At 51.3% G+C, this 14,171-nt stretch overlaps 1 protein-coding gene across 1 annotated transcript in view; it reads right to left on the bottom strand.

Moving 5' to 3' along the window:
* Positions 1-14,171, bottom strand: part of LOC128976609 (protoheme IX farnesyltransferase, mitochondrial) — a 138,644-nt gene that overhangs the window by 9,717 nt on the left and 114,756 nt on the right. Inside the window, exon 6 of the mRNA XM_054393908.1 lies at positions 12,779-13,011. Within this exon, the coding sequence (XP_054249883.1) occupies positions 12,779-13,011 (233 nt within the window). The remainder of the gene's footprint in view (positions 1-12,778; positions 13,012-14,171) is intronic.

Genomic DNA, 14,171 nt, shown 5'->3' on the forward strand with positions numbered 1-14,171 from the left:
TACTGAAGAGCTTCTTCCTAAAGTCCAGTCCAACCCTCCTCTCCCACAGCTTCAAACCATTTCCCCTTGTCCTGTGTCTAGACACCCTCATGAAAAGTCCCTCTGCAGCCTTCCTGTAGGATCCTTTCAGGTATTAAAAGGCAGATCTAAGGTCCCCCCCTGGAGTCTTTTCTTCCCCAGGCTGAACACCCCCAGCTCCCTCAGCCCATTCTTGTAGCAAAAGTGCTCCAGCCCTTGGATCATCTTTGTGAAGGAGAGCTGGAAAGTGCAGTGATCACTGCCTTGCCTTCAGCTTGTTCTGGGGATGGAAAATGATCATCAATCAGCTGGCCTCTATCACAAGTGTTCAATCATAGAATCACCAGGTGGGAAGGGACCCCAAGGATCATCTGGTCCAACCTTTCTAGGTGATAGTGGAGTTGAAATGAGATGACCCAGCACCCTGTCAAGCTGAGTCTTAAAACTGACCTGTGTTGGAGGTGCTGCCCTGGTACAATCACTCCTGAGGGAAAGCAGTGCCTCCCAGTTAATTCTTCCTGTTGCCTTTGGGAGTAGACAAGGGACTACCTCTACAAAATTCATATTGGAATTTAATTTGTGATTATGAAGCCTTCTCAAACACAAAGGAATTTGGGATATATGTAGCCATGAACCTGAAGCAAACAGGTTGCCCAGGGAGGTCATGGATGCCCCCTCCCTGGAGGTGTTCAAGGCCAGGTTGGATGATGCCTGGAGCAACCTGGGTAGGGGGAGGTGCCCATGGCAGGGGGCTGGGACTAGGTGACCTTTCAGATCTCCCAAGCCAAAGCATTCTATGGATCTCTGAAACTGATGCCATTCCCCTCTGTTTGACCTCTGATTCCTACCTCCCAACTCCCTTCTCCTTCCCCACCATTTCCCTACGTTCCAGCTCCCCTCTCTTCCACCACTGCAGCATTTCCCAGGCTGGCAGCACAGCAAGACAACAGCCAGCACTTCTGCTTCCACTGTCAAACAAAAGCAGACTGCTGCTTGTGTTGGGTGCTTGCAGGAGCAGCTCCACAGCCTTGAGAAGGGAAAAAAAAAAAAAAAAAAAAAAGGAGAAGGAAGGCTTCTAAAGCCCCACACAAGGTCTCTGGGCTGCAAACAATGGTGCCGGCTGTCAGCGCAGGCACCCACAGCCCTCTTTGTGTGCCTTCAAGGTCATGTAAACGAAGGGTGAGGAGGAAAACACTGCCAGGCTCAAAAGCTTCATGGTCATGGGTTTCAAGAGCTGCTCCTTTGGAGGGCTTCCACAAAGGGCCTGTGGAACAGGAGTGTCTGGGGGCTGCCATGGACTCCGCCGCCGCACACAGAAGGGGAAGGGGATGGTGGCCGTGCAGAGGCCCTTGCCTGCCAGACAAAGGGACAGTCCCCAGAGTCCAAGGGGAAATGAAGGTGGCAGTGGGGTTGGCAACCTCCAGGGAGCAGTTCCTGGCATTGCCTTGAACAGGAGGGAAGCACATCACAGAATCGCAGAACCAACCAGGTTGGAAATGACCTCAGAGCTCATCAAGTCCAACCTATCACCTAGTCCCTAACACCTCCTGACAACTAAACCCTGGCTCCAAGTGCCACAGCCAAGCTTGTTTTGAACACCTCCAGGGATGGTGACTCCACCACCTCCCTGGGCAGCACATTCCATGGCCAATTACTCTTTCTGGGAAGAACTTTCTCCTCACCTCCAGCCTAAACTTCCCCTGGTGCAGCTTGAGACTGTGTCCTCTTGTTCTGGTGCTGGTTGCCTGGGAGAAGAGCCCAACCCCCACCTGGCTGCAACCTCCCTTCAGGTAGTTGCAGACAGCAATGAGGTCTGCCCTGAGCCTCCTCTTCTCCAGGCTGCACACCCCCAGCTCCCTCAGCTTCTCCTCACAGGGCTGTGCTCCAGACCTCTCCCCAGCCTTGCTGCCCTTCTCTGGACACATTCAAGTCTCTCAATGTCCTTCTTAAATTGAGGAGCCCAGATGTGCTGAGCTAGGCTCTGTGTGTGGCACACACAAAGGGTTGGCACAGCCCAAAGCCTCTCAAGGGAGACACTTCCACTGGCAAGGCTGGGAGAAGCAGCAGTGCTGTGCACACCTGCTCTCAGATATCCCAGCAAGATGCCATAAAAGATTTGAGCCTGGTGGGTGAGATGAACATGCAGCCCCTGCACAGCTCATTCCTTAGCTGCTCATAGGTGTAGGAAGGATTTGCCAGAGGAGTAGACTCAGCAGAGGGATGCAAACCTGCAGAGCCATGCAGGGGCTCCTCACCACCTGCCTCTTCCAGGCTCCCTCCAGGGTCCCACATAGCCTAAGGGTGGGAGTTCCTCCTGCAGATCCTTGTCCTGCTGCTCCTGTGGGGGTTGTGTCACACCTGGGACATCAGTGCTGCTCCTGTGGGGGTTGTGTCACACACAGGACATCAGTGCTGCTCCTGTGGGGGTTGTGTCACACACAGGACATCAGTGCTGCTCCTGTGAGTGTTGTGTCACACCTGGGACATCAGTGCTGCTCCTGTGGGGGTTGTGTCACACACAGGACATCAGTGCTGCTCCTGTGAGTGTTGTGTCACACACAGGACATCAGTGCTGCTCCTGTGGGGGTTGTGTCACACCTGGGACATCAGTGCTGCTCCTGTGGGGGTTGTGTCACACCTGGGACATCAGTGCTGCTCCTGTGAGTGTTGTGTCACACACAGGACATCAGTGCTGCTCCTGTGAGTGTTGTGTCACACACAGGACATCAGTGCTGCTCCTGTGGGGGTTGTGTCACACCTGGGACATCAGTGCTGCTCCTGTGAGTGTTGTGTCACACACAGGACATCAGTGCTGCTCCTGTGGGGGTTGTGTCACACCTGGGACATCAGTGCTGCTCCTGTGGGGGTTGTGTCACACACAGGACATCAGTGCTGCTCCTGTGGGGGTTGTGTCACACCTGGGACATCAGTGCTGCTCCTGTGAGTGTTGTGTCACACACAGGACATCAGTGCTGCTCCTGTGGGGGTTGTGTCACACACAGGACATCAGTGCTGCTCCTGTGGGGGTTGTGTCACACACAGGACATCAGTGCTGCTCCTGTGAGTGTTGTGTCACACACAGGACATCAGTGCTGCTCCTGTGAGTGTTGTGTCACACACAGGACATCAGTGCTGCTCCTGTGAGTGTTGTGTCACACACAGGACATCAGTGCTGCTCCTGTGGGGGTTGTGTCACACACAGGACATCAGTGCTGCTCCTGTGAGTGTTGTGTCACACACAGGACATCAGTGCTGCTCCTGTGGGGGTTGTGTCACACCTGGGACATCAGTGCTGCTCCTGTGGGGGTTGTGTCACACACAGGACATCAGTGCTGCTCCTGTGGGGGTTGAGTCACACCTGGGACATCAGTGCTGCTCCTGTGAGTGTTGTGTCACACACAGGACATCAGTGCTGCTCCTGTGGGGGTTGTGTCACACCTGGGACATCAGTGCTGCTCCTGTGGGGGTTGTGTCACACACAGGACATCAGTGCTGCTCCTGTGGGGGTTGTGTCACACACAGGACATCAGTGCTGCTTCTGTGGGGGTTGTGTCACACACAGGACATCAGTGCTGCTCCTGTGGGGGTTGTGTCACACACAGGACATCAGTGCTGCTCCTGTGAGTGTTGTGTCACACCTGGGACATCAGTGCTGCTCCTGTGGGGGTTGTGTCACACACAGGACATCAGTGCTGCTTCTGTGGGGGTTGTGTCACACACAGGACATCAGTGCTGCTCCTGTGGGGGTTGTGTCACACACAGGACATCAGTGCTGCTCCTGTGAGTGTTGTGTCACACACAGGACATCAGTGCTGCTCCTGTGGGGGTTGTGTCACACACAGGACATCAGTGCTGCTCCTGTGGGGGTTGTGTCACACACAGGACATCAGTGCTGCTCCTGTGGGGGTTGTGTCACACCTGGGACATCAGTGCTGCTCCTGTGGGGGTTGTGTCACACACAGGACATCAGTGCTGCTCCTGTGGGGGTTGTGTCACACACAGGACATCAGTGCTGCTCCTGTGGGGGTTGTGTCACACACAGGACATCAGTGCTGCTCCTGTGGGGGTTGTGTCACACACAGGACATCAGTGCTGCTCCTGTGGGGGTTGAGTCACACCTGGGACATCAGTGCTGCTCCTGTGGGGGTTGTGTCACACCTGGGACATCAGTGCTGCTCCTGTGGGGGTTGTGTCACACACTCATGGTAGCTTCATAGCCCCATCTCCTCTCTGCACCCCACATGGGGCAGAGACCAGGTGAGGACACTTTGCCTGTGAACTCATGGGGTGGGTCCCTCAGGTGTCCCAGTGCTGGAACTGCCATTTCTTTTGTCTCTTGTGGGGATGGAAAAGGGGAAACAAAACAGCCCACTGGCTTTTGTCCTAAATTCAGACCAGCTGCTTACTGGCATTGTCCCTCTGACTTGCTTTTTACAGTTTTCACCCCCACAAAGCACACTTCTGGGGGCCCCCAGGACATTCTCATATGTCAGTGACATGAGTATCTCTGTTTCCTCTGGAACAGACCACAAATTCTGCTGTCTTTCATCTGAGAAGCAAACCCCTACAAAGCTGTGTTTCCTAGAGGGATTTATAGCTGGAGCCTCCTCTGCTGCTGTTAGGACAGCAGAGCTGCCCTGCTCGCTTCCAGACCTGCTCACACATCAAGGGGCCTGGAAAAGGGTGGTGAGACTCTGGAATAGGTTGTGCAAGGAGGTTATGGATGCTCCCTTCCTGGAGGTGTTCAAGGCCAGATTGGATGAGGCCTTGAGCAACCTGGTCTGGTTGAGAGGCACTGCTGCTCATGGCAGGGAGGTTGGAGTAGATGAGCTCTGAGGTTGGAGTGGCTGATGTCTGAGGTTGGAGTAGTTGATCTCTGAGGTGGGAGCAGCTGATGTCTGAGGTTGGAGTAGCTGATCTCTGAGGTGGGAGTAGCTGATGTCTGAGGTTGGAGTAGCTGATGTCTGAGGTTGGAGTAGTTGATCTCTGAGGTGGGAGCAGCTGATGTCTGAGGTTGGAGTAGCTGATGTCTGAAGTTGGAGTAGCTGATCTCTGAGGTGGGAGTAGCTGATGTCTGAGGTTGGAGTAGCTGATCTCTGAGGTGGGAGTAGCTGATCTCTGAGGTTGGAGTAGCTGATGTCTGAGGTTGGAGTAGCTGATCTCTGAGGTGGGAGTAGCTGATGTCTGAGGTTGGAGTAGCTGATGTCTGAGGTTGGAGTAGTTGATCTCTGAGGTGGGAGCAGCTGATGTCTGAGGTTGGAGTAGCTGATGTCTGAAGTTGGAGTAGCTGATCTCTGAGGTGGGAGTAGCTGATGTCTGAGGTTGGAGTAGCTGATCTCTGAGGTGGGAGTAGCTGATCTCTGAGGTTGGAGTAGCTGATGTCTGAGGTTGGAGTAGCTGATCTCTGAGGTGGGAGTAGCTGATGTCTGAGGTTGGAGTAGCTGATGTCTGAGGTTGGAGTAGTTGATCTCTGAGGTGGGAGCAGCTGATGTCTGAGGTTGGAGTAGCTGATGTCTGAAGTTGGAGTAGCTGATCTCTGAGGTGGGAGTAGCTGATGTCTGAGGTTGGAGTAGCTGATCTCTGAGGTGGGAGTAGTTGATGTCTGAAGTTGGAGTAGCTGATCTCTGAGGTGGGAGTAGCTGATGTCTGAAGTTGGAGTAGCTGATCTCTGAGGTGGGAGTAGCTGATGTCTGAAGTTGGAGTAGCTGATCTCTGAGGTGGGAGTAGTTGATGTCTGAAGTTGGAGTAGCTGATCTCTGAGGTGGGAGTAGCTGATGTCTGAAGTTGGAGTAGCTGATCTCTGAGGTGGGAGTAGCTGATGTCTGAGGTTGGAGTAGCTGATCTCTGAGGTGGGAGCTGCTGATCTCTGAGATCCCTTCCAACCTGAGCCATTCTCTGATGATTCTAAGAAAGCTCCAAGTGCTTAACTGGAAGGGCCACAAAGATCTCTAAGGTTACCTTGCATGCAATCAAGCTGTGGCTTTGCTCTCCCTCCTCCTGGCTGACAAATGCTGCACCAGGGAAGGTCTGAGAGACTCCAGCCAGTGACAGGGTGGGTGCAGACCACCCCCCACTCTCCCCTATTCTGCATTTTTGTTGTTGTTGTTACTGAAACCATCCATCTGCCAAATGTCACCAGCTGATAAGAAGTGCCCACTTTTAAATCCCCATTTGTAAATAGATGTTGGCTGCCACAATTCATCTCTACCATCCAACACAACTTGAATTACAAAGTGGGGGGAAGAAACAAAAACAAACCCCAAAAAAACCCCATTTTTGGACTCAGCCTCCACGTGAGCCCAGCTGACACTCAACCCCATAAATTCCACAGCCCCAGGAATTATTGAAATTTCTGACAATGAAAGAAAAATCAGCACAAGATGTCTTTTCAGGAAAGCAAGACCAGAAGTGGAGCATCAGAGATAAACTAAATAGTCTCTTGAGATAAACATCCTTTGGTGTAGTTAATACCTATGGCTCCAGGCCACCACTGGGGCTGTAATGGTTGCTCTGCTCTCAGGGCTCTTATCTGCTCTGCCACTGCCACCTACTTGGAATAAATCCCCTTAACTGATAAGGACATTATGCTGAGGACCCCTGCTTGTCACTTCCATCTAACTGGGTGGTTGATCTGAACCCTGTGGCCCTGAATTGCTCTGCTCTCAGACCCCGACTCCGCTGCCCTGCCCAGCTGGGGTCAAGCCTTCGGCACATGGAACCATTCAGGATAGAAAAGAGCCTCCAGATCATCAGGGCCAGCACAGGAGGGATGGGGGAAGAACTGCAAAATGTACAGGGCAAAATATGGGCTGTGGAAACGCTCAGCCCAGATTAATTTCTTGTGCTAACTAGAAATACCAAGTTCGGCACTCTGAGGTGCCTTCCAACCTAAGCCATCCTCTGATGATATGAAATGGACAGCAGAGATCTCTACCAAGCCAGCTGCAGCAGCAGGCTGGGGAGAAAGAACAACAACATGAGGAATTTAAAGCAGGCTGGGGATCTTCTCAGTGCTGATCAATAGCTGAAGGGTAGGGGGCAAGGTTGATGGGGCCAGGCTCTTTTCAAAGAGGCAGAGATGTGGTGCTGAGAGCCCTGGTTTAAAGCCAGGTTTGGTAGAGTTAGAGAGTGGTTGGACTCAATGATCTTAAAGGGCTTGGCCAAACAAAACAGTTCTATGATCACAGAATCACAGGATGGTAGTGGTTGGAAGGGACCTCCAGATATCGTCGAGTCCAACCCTCCTGCAAAGTAGGACCACTTAGGGCAGGTCACACAGGAACACATCCAGGTGGGTTTTGAAGCTCTCCAGAGAAGAGACTCCACAACCTCTCTGGGCAGCCTGCTCCAGAGCTCCAGCACCCTCACAGTGAAAAAGCTTTTTCTGTTCTTGAGATGGAATTTCCTGTGATTAATTCTCTTCAGTGGTGCCCAGGGACAGGGCAGTGAGCACAAACCGGAACCCAGGAGGTTCCATCTGAACAGGAGGAGAAACTTCTTTGTTGTGAGGGTGCTGGAGCCCTGGAGCAGGCTGCCCAGAGAGGTTGTGGAGTTTCCTTCTCTGGAGAGATTCCAACCCCAGCTGGACCATTGTGATCCTGGGCAAGCTGCTGTGGGTGCCCTGCTTTAGCAGGAGGCTTGGACTGGATGATCTCCAGAGGTTCCTTCCTGTGTTTCTGGGATTCTGTTGTACCTCTTGCACCCCAAAATAAACCTCTCTGTTAGGTGTGAAGCTGGCTGTGCAGAGGCTGTGTCCACAGCAGCATGGCACAGCCAGCAGCTCTCCTACACATGGCTCCTGTACAGGAGGAGAAGCCAGCACAGATCAGGCCACACAGCCAAGCTCTGCCTACTATTCCCTGCCTTTATGTTATCACTTAAGGCCTGCAGTGCAATTCATTATTTCCCTGTTAATCTTTCCTTTGTTGAATCAGGAGAAATAATTTGAGAGGGTCTAGATTTCCTAGGAAAACAAACCTCTTTGGGACTGAGCAGCCCCACAAAGGAGCAATGAAATCTGCTCTCAGGGAAGCAAACGTGTTACTGCAAATCACAGGCTGGCAGTGAAGCTCTGCATAAACACCCCAGAGATGTGGCAGTGATATGCAGCTGATAAATCACATTCATCACACACCTTTGACCATCTCACCTGCACTCAGCTCCCCCAGTGAGGAAATGTTATCATTCCCCATCCTTCATCAGTTTCAAACAGCTGCCATTAAAAAAGAAAGAAACACACATACAAGCCCTTCAAGCCCACAGGAAAGAATTCCACATCTTCCCAGAGATAACCTTATCTTTGCCTTTTGAAATGGGAGGTTTCCCCTAAACTGGCTGGGCACAAAATCCAGGGTTGGGGGGCAGGATGTCGAAGCAGGTTTAAAAGCAGACAAGTAGAGTTACCCTATCAGGGGCAGAAATGGGAGCAAGCATCCCTGGGAATCACCTTAAGAGCTGCAAAACCTGAGTTGTGTAGAAACAGCAGCAAGCCTCTGTGGCATTTGCTAGTAAAAGGCTCAGATTTTTATCTGCAAATACCTGGTACTCGTTTCTTGGGAAAGAAACTGCCAAGGGATTTATCACTGAGAGAAGAAAATTAGAAATAAAATGAGGATAAAATTAAACCCAGCTCCAATCTGAAATGTTCTGTTACTGTCTTGGCAATTGGAAACTAAGAATCTCAGAATCCCAGCGTGGTGGAGGTTGGAAGGGACCTCTGGAGATCACCCAGTCCAACCCCCTGCTAAAGCAGGGCACCCACAGCAGCTTGCCCTAATGGCCCAGCTGGGGCTGGAATCCTTCTAAATAAGGAGACTCCACAACCTCTCTGGGCAGCCTGCTCTGGGGCTCCAGCACCCTTACACCAAGGAAGTTTCTCCTCATTTTCAGGTGAAACCTCCTGGGTTCCAGTTCGTGCCCCTTGCCCCTTGTCCTGTCCTGAGCACCACTGACTGGCCCCATCCTCTGAGCATTGCTCAGCTCCCCTCTGGGGCTGCTCTTCTCCAGGCTCTCAATCCCAGGGCTCTCAGCCTTTGCTCCTCACAGAGCTGCTCCTCAGCAGCTTTGTAGCCTCCACTGGACTCTCTCCAGTAGTTCCCTGTCTCTCCTGAACTGGGGAGCCCAGAACTGAATCTAGCCTTCCAGATGTGGCCTCACTGGGGCAGAGAAGAGGTGGAGGAGAACCTCCCTCGACCTTCTGGCCACACTCTTTTCAATGCACCCCAGGAGACCATTTGCCTTCTTGGCCAAGGCTATCACCTCCAGCTCCCTCCAAGGACCAAGACCATCTCCCAGCAGTATACAAGAAGCACAGCAGGGATGTCCCTGACCTCCTGACACTGCAGGGGAGCGCAGCCATGGCTGTCTGAAGGTGCCACACAACATGGTGTTACTCTGGGTTACCCCCCTCCAACAGTAATGAAAGGTCTGCACTTCAAGATTGTGTTCCCTGCACCCAGCAGCACGTCCAACAATGTGGCAGCTGTGAGAAGATTACAAGGCAAGAAAATCCACAGGAAAATGTAAACTCCAAAAGCCAGCAGTTAAGTGGTGAGAACCTTCCTTCTCATTAGCTTTCCAGCTCCCTTCCCTCACATTCCTCTTTGTTATGGAGTGGAATGATATTTTTTTTTGGTTTTTTTTTTTTTTTTTGTGTGTGTGTGTGTGTTTAAACGAGGTGTAAATGCATTTTCACACCTCTCCTGAAAACTAGGCTAAGGCTCCAAGCTAATTACACATTATTAATGAGTTCAACAACTGTGGGCAGGCTGCTTAGAGAGGGGACACACAGGGCTGGGAGTCTGTGAGGCTCTGGTGCTGCCAGGTGCTGAACTCTCCTTTGCAACAGCAGAAAGGTTAACAATGAAAATTCATAGATTCCTAGCATGGTTTGGGTTGGAAGGGATCTTAAAGATCATCCAGTTCCAACCCCCCTGCCATGCACAGGGACACCTCCCACCAGCCCAGCTTGCTCAAGGCCTCATCCAGCCTGGCCTTGAACTTCTCCAGGGAAGAGACATCCACAACCCTGGGCACATCCACTGGGCAACCTGTTCCAGTGTCTCACCACCCTCACTGGAAAGAATTTCTTCCTCATCTCCAGGATAAATTTGCCCTCCTCAAGCTTCCATCCATTCCCTCTCATCCTGTCACTACAAGCCCTTATAGAAGTCCCTCCCTAGCTTTCTTTCAGCCCCTCTTCAGGTCCTGGAAGGCTGCTCTGAAGTCTCCCCAGAACCTCCTCCTCTACAGGCTTTTTTTTCTGGGGCTCCCTTTTTTCTGGAGCCCTGCAGCAGGCTGCTCAGGGACGTTGTGGAGTCTCCTTCTCTGGAGAGATTCCAAAGCCACCTGGAAATTGTGATCCTGTGCAAGCTGCTGTGGCTGCCCCTGCTTTAAGAGAGGGGTTGGAGTAGGATGATCTCCAGAGGTCCCTTCCAAGCCCACCATGTTGGGGTTCTGTGACTCTATGTATTAAAGTCAAGGAAAATCATTGCCAGATCACTTTAAAGGGTTGGGCTGCAGCACTTTAGCTACCATTTTAAAACTGAGGGGGAAAATTTGCCCTGTGAGAGCCTCTACAGCAAAAGCTTTTGGTGAGATTGACAGACTCACAGATTGCATCAGCTTGGAAGGGACCCTCAAAGATCTTTTTGTCAGCAGGGACACCACCAACTAGAGCATGACCACATCAACTTTGACCTTGAATGTCTCCAGGGATCTGGCCTCAACCACATTCCTGGGCAGCCTGTATTTTACCACTCATTGTGCAGAGCTTCTCCCTGAGAGAGATAAGGAGAGATGGAGCTCTTCACTCCAGCTCCTCCAGGCTGAACTCTGCAGGTGAAGCACAGCATCAATGCTGCAGAGAGATGCCAAAGCCAAAGCAGAAATCCCTAACCAAAGCAGAAATCCCTAACCAACATATAAAGATCCAAGACCTAGGCAACCACAGGCAGAAAGATAGAGCACTTAAAAATGCATTTTTTGTGGTTTTAATGCATTCTCTTGGGGAGCAGAGAGCTTCCAACACTGTCTGTTATGCACTCCTTAACCCAAGGCAGCATACATACACTTACAGACCATTTCCAGGGCTAAATATATATATATATATAAACCCTTTCAGAGAAGGAAATGTTTGTCTAGAAATAGTACACACAGCTGAAAACAACCCAGCAAACCTTTCATCCTAGCTCTGGACTAGATCCATATCAGAATGTGTGTACACAAAAGCCAAGTCTGAGTGACTTTTACAGGAAGCCTGTAGCACAAATGAGGAATGGATTTCACAGATTCTGATCCTTGCTGCTTAAAAGCCTTGCTGCTGAAAGCATTATTCAAACCCCACTGTGGGATGAGTGTGTGCTGAAGCAATTCTTAACAGACCTGTTAATTGAAGTTCATTAGTTTCTGCAGAATATAACTCTGTGGAGCCACTTTGATTCTTGGAGTTTGTAGCTGGCAGGAGAAACAAGCCCTAATTGTGTCAGGGTTTAGCTGCTGAAGAGATCAGTGTTTTATGAGGGATGTAAAAATGGTTCACAGTTACTAAAATAGAAATCTTTGCTTGCTTTTCAAGGAGGGGGGCGGGGGGAGGAACACTGAAAACCTAAGAGAGTTTAGAAGTTGGCAATTAAGAAATACACCAATAAATGAAACTTCCTAGAATATCTTCTGGCTTGTGGACAGAGAGTAAGAAACAGATCTGGGGATTTTCCAGCTGAAATTTTTCTGACTTGTAAGTTGGATCTTCCTGGGTATGGTTTTAATCCTGACATTACAGAACATTTCCTTCCATGTGAACCCCAAAGACACTTTTCCTTCTAGATTTTTTTTTCCTTTTAAGATGGCCCTAAGCACATGGTCTTTAATCAGCTGATGTTTGCCCCTGAAATGCCCCTGTAAGGAGGAGGACACCATCACATCTACTGATTCATCCCTCATGGTACTGAGCTGCAGCTGACTCTGGCACTGGGTGACAACCTGGACATGAGCTGGCACTGAGCACTCTGAGACCAGTCCAAGCCTGTCCTGGGCTGGTCCCCAGCAGTGTGGGCAGCAGGGGCAGGGAGGGGATTCTGCCCCTCTGCTGTGCTGTGCTCACACCTCCCCTGCAGTGCTGGGGCAGCTCTGGAGCCCTCAGCACAGACAGGGACCTGGTGGAGCAGGGCCAGAGGAGGCCACAGCAATGCTGGCAGGGCTGAGGGCCCTCTGCTGGGAGCCAGGCTGAGAGAGTTGGGCTTGGGCAGCCTGCAGAAGAGAAGGCTCCAGGGAGACCTTCTGGTGGCCTTTCAGGGCTTCAGGGGGGCAATCAGAAAGCTGGGGACAGACTTTTGAGCAGTGCCTGATGTGACAGGACAAGGGGGGATGGTTTGGAACTCAAAGAGGGAGATTCAGCCTGGAGAGAAGGAAGAAATATTTGACCCTGAGGGTGGTGAGAGCCAGTCCCAGGTTGCCCAGAGAGGTGATAGATGCCCCATGGCTGGAAGCATTGCAGGTGAAGTTGTTTGGGGCAGTGATCAACCTGCTGAAGCTGCAGACATCCCTGCTGACTGTAGAGGGTTGGACTGGATGAGCTTTGAAGGTCCTTTCCAACCAAACCATGATTCCATGACTGCACACAGCAGAACAGATCTGCTTTCAAAGCAGCATGAGGTCAGCAGGCACCAAGAACAAGCTTTGCTGCCTCCTGAGAAGGTGTTTTGAGCTATCCTGGGAGCAGGGCTGACAACCACCTGCCCAGCCAGGAGAGTTTTGCACTCACCAGCATCCAGGCTGCCGGTAGCCGCGGTCCAGCCCATGACGGGGGGAATGGCCCCGACCACAGCCCCCACCCAGGTGTTGGCAATGCTCATCCTCTTCAGGGGGGTGTAGCAGCAGGTGTACAGGAAAATGTTGAAGGCTCCCAGAGCCCCTGTCAGGGGGTTCACTGCCAGCGTCAGCAGGGCGATTCCCGGGACTCCGCAGGAGGCTGCAAAGCAGACGGCGAGCAGGGGGCTGGGGGAGAGATGGGGACACAGTCAGCAAGAGGCTGTCTCAGAGAATCCCTGCTGCCCCCCTCCCTCCGTTCCCCCCTGTTAAAGTTGGAGTTGGGTGAGTTTTTGCACTCTGCAAATTTTCCCATTGGATTCCCCCACGCTAAGAAAAGCCTCCCTAGAGTTGATTGCAGTTATCCAAGGGATCCCTGGACTGCAAAGCAGCAGGGTTGGAGACAAAATTAGGAAGCATTTCTGTGGGAAAAGAAGAAATAATTTTGAAATTACATCAGCAGCAATAAAGTATTTTTGTCATTTTACTGAAAAAAAAAAAGAAAAGGAAAAAAAAAAAAGGCTGAAGTTTCTCCACTCCCATTTAGTGCCAAGCAGGGGGAGCACACCAAAGAGATTCTGGCAACAGAATCAAAATGAACACTTTATTATCTTCTAAGTATGACTGGAATTGAGTGAAGGTATTCTAGGTTTGGCTGGAAAGCAGCAAAGAACAAAGAATGCAAATTATTTCTGTTGATTTCTACTGCACAGCAACTGAAGAGCTCAGGGAAGGTTGGAAATTGCTCTTCAAATCCGTAAGGAAGTGGCTGGAGCTGTGTAAACCTCTGCTAAGACATTCCACAATCAACACCCAAACCCAATCAACAAGGAGGTTTTGTCTGGCTACCAAAGCCACATGCCACCATGGTGCAACCCTAAGGAAGCTCTGGTTGTGATCCCTTGCACCAGATCAATGTGGAGTGAGTCCAGAGGAAGGTCACAAGGATGACCCAAAGGCTGGAGCACCTCTGCTATGAGGATAGGCTGAGGGAGCTGGGGGTGTTCAGCCTGGAGAAGAGAAGGCTCTGAGGACACCTTAGAGTAGCCTTCCAAAACCTGAAGGGATCCTACAGGAAGGCTGCAGAGAGACTTTCTCTAAGGGTGTTTAGAGACAGGCCAAGGGGGAATGGTTTGAAGCTGATGGAGAGCAGGGTTGGACTGGATCTTAGGAGGAAGTTCTTCAGTATGAAGGTGGGGAGACACTGGAATAGGTTGCCCAGGGAGGTTGTGGATGTCCCCTCCCTGGAGGTGTTCAAGGCCAAACTGGATGAGGACTTGAGCAACCTGGGCTGGTGGGAGGTGTCCCTGCCCATGGTGGGGAGGTTGGAGTAGATGATCTCTGAGGTG

Source organism: Indicator indicator, chromosome 29, assembly GCF_027791375.1.
Source record: "Indicator indicator isolate 239-I01 chromosome 29, UM_Iind_1.1, whole genome shotgun sequence".
NCBI classification, from domain to species: Eukaryota; Metazoa; Chordata; class Aves; order Piciformes; family Indicatoridae; genus Indicator; species Indicator indicator.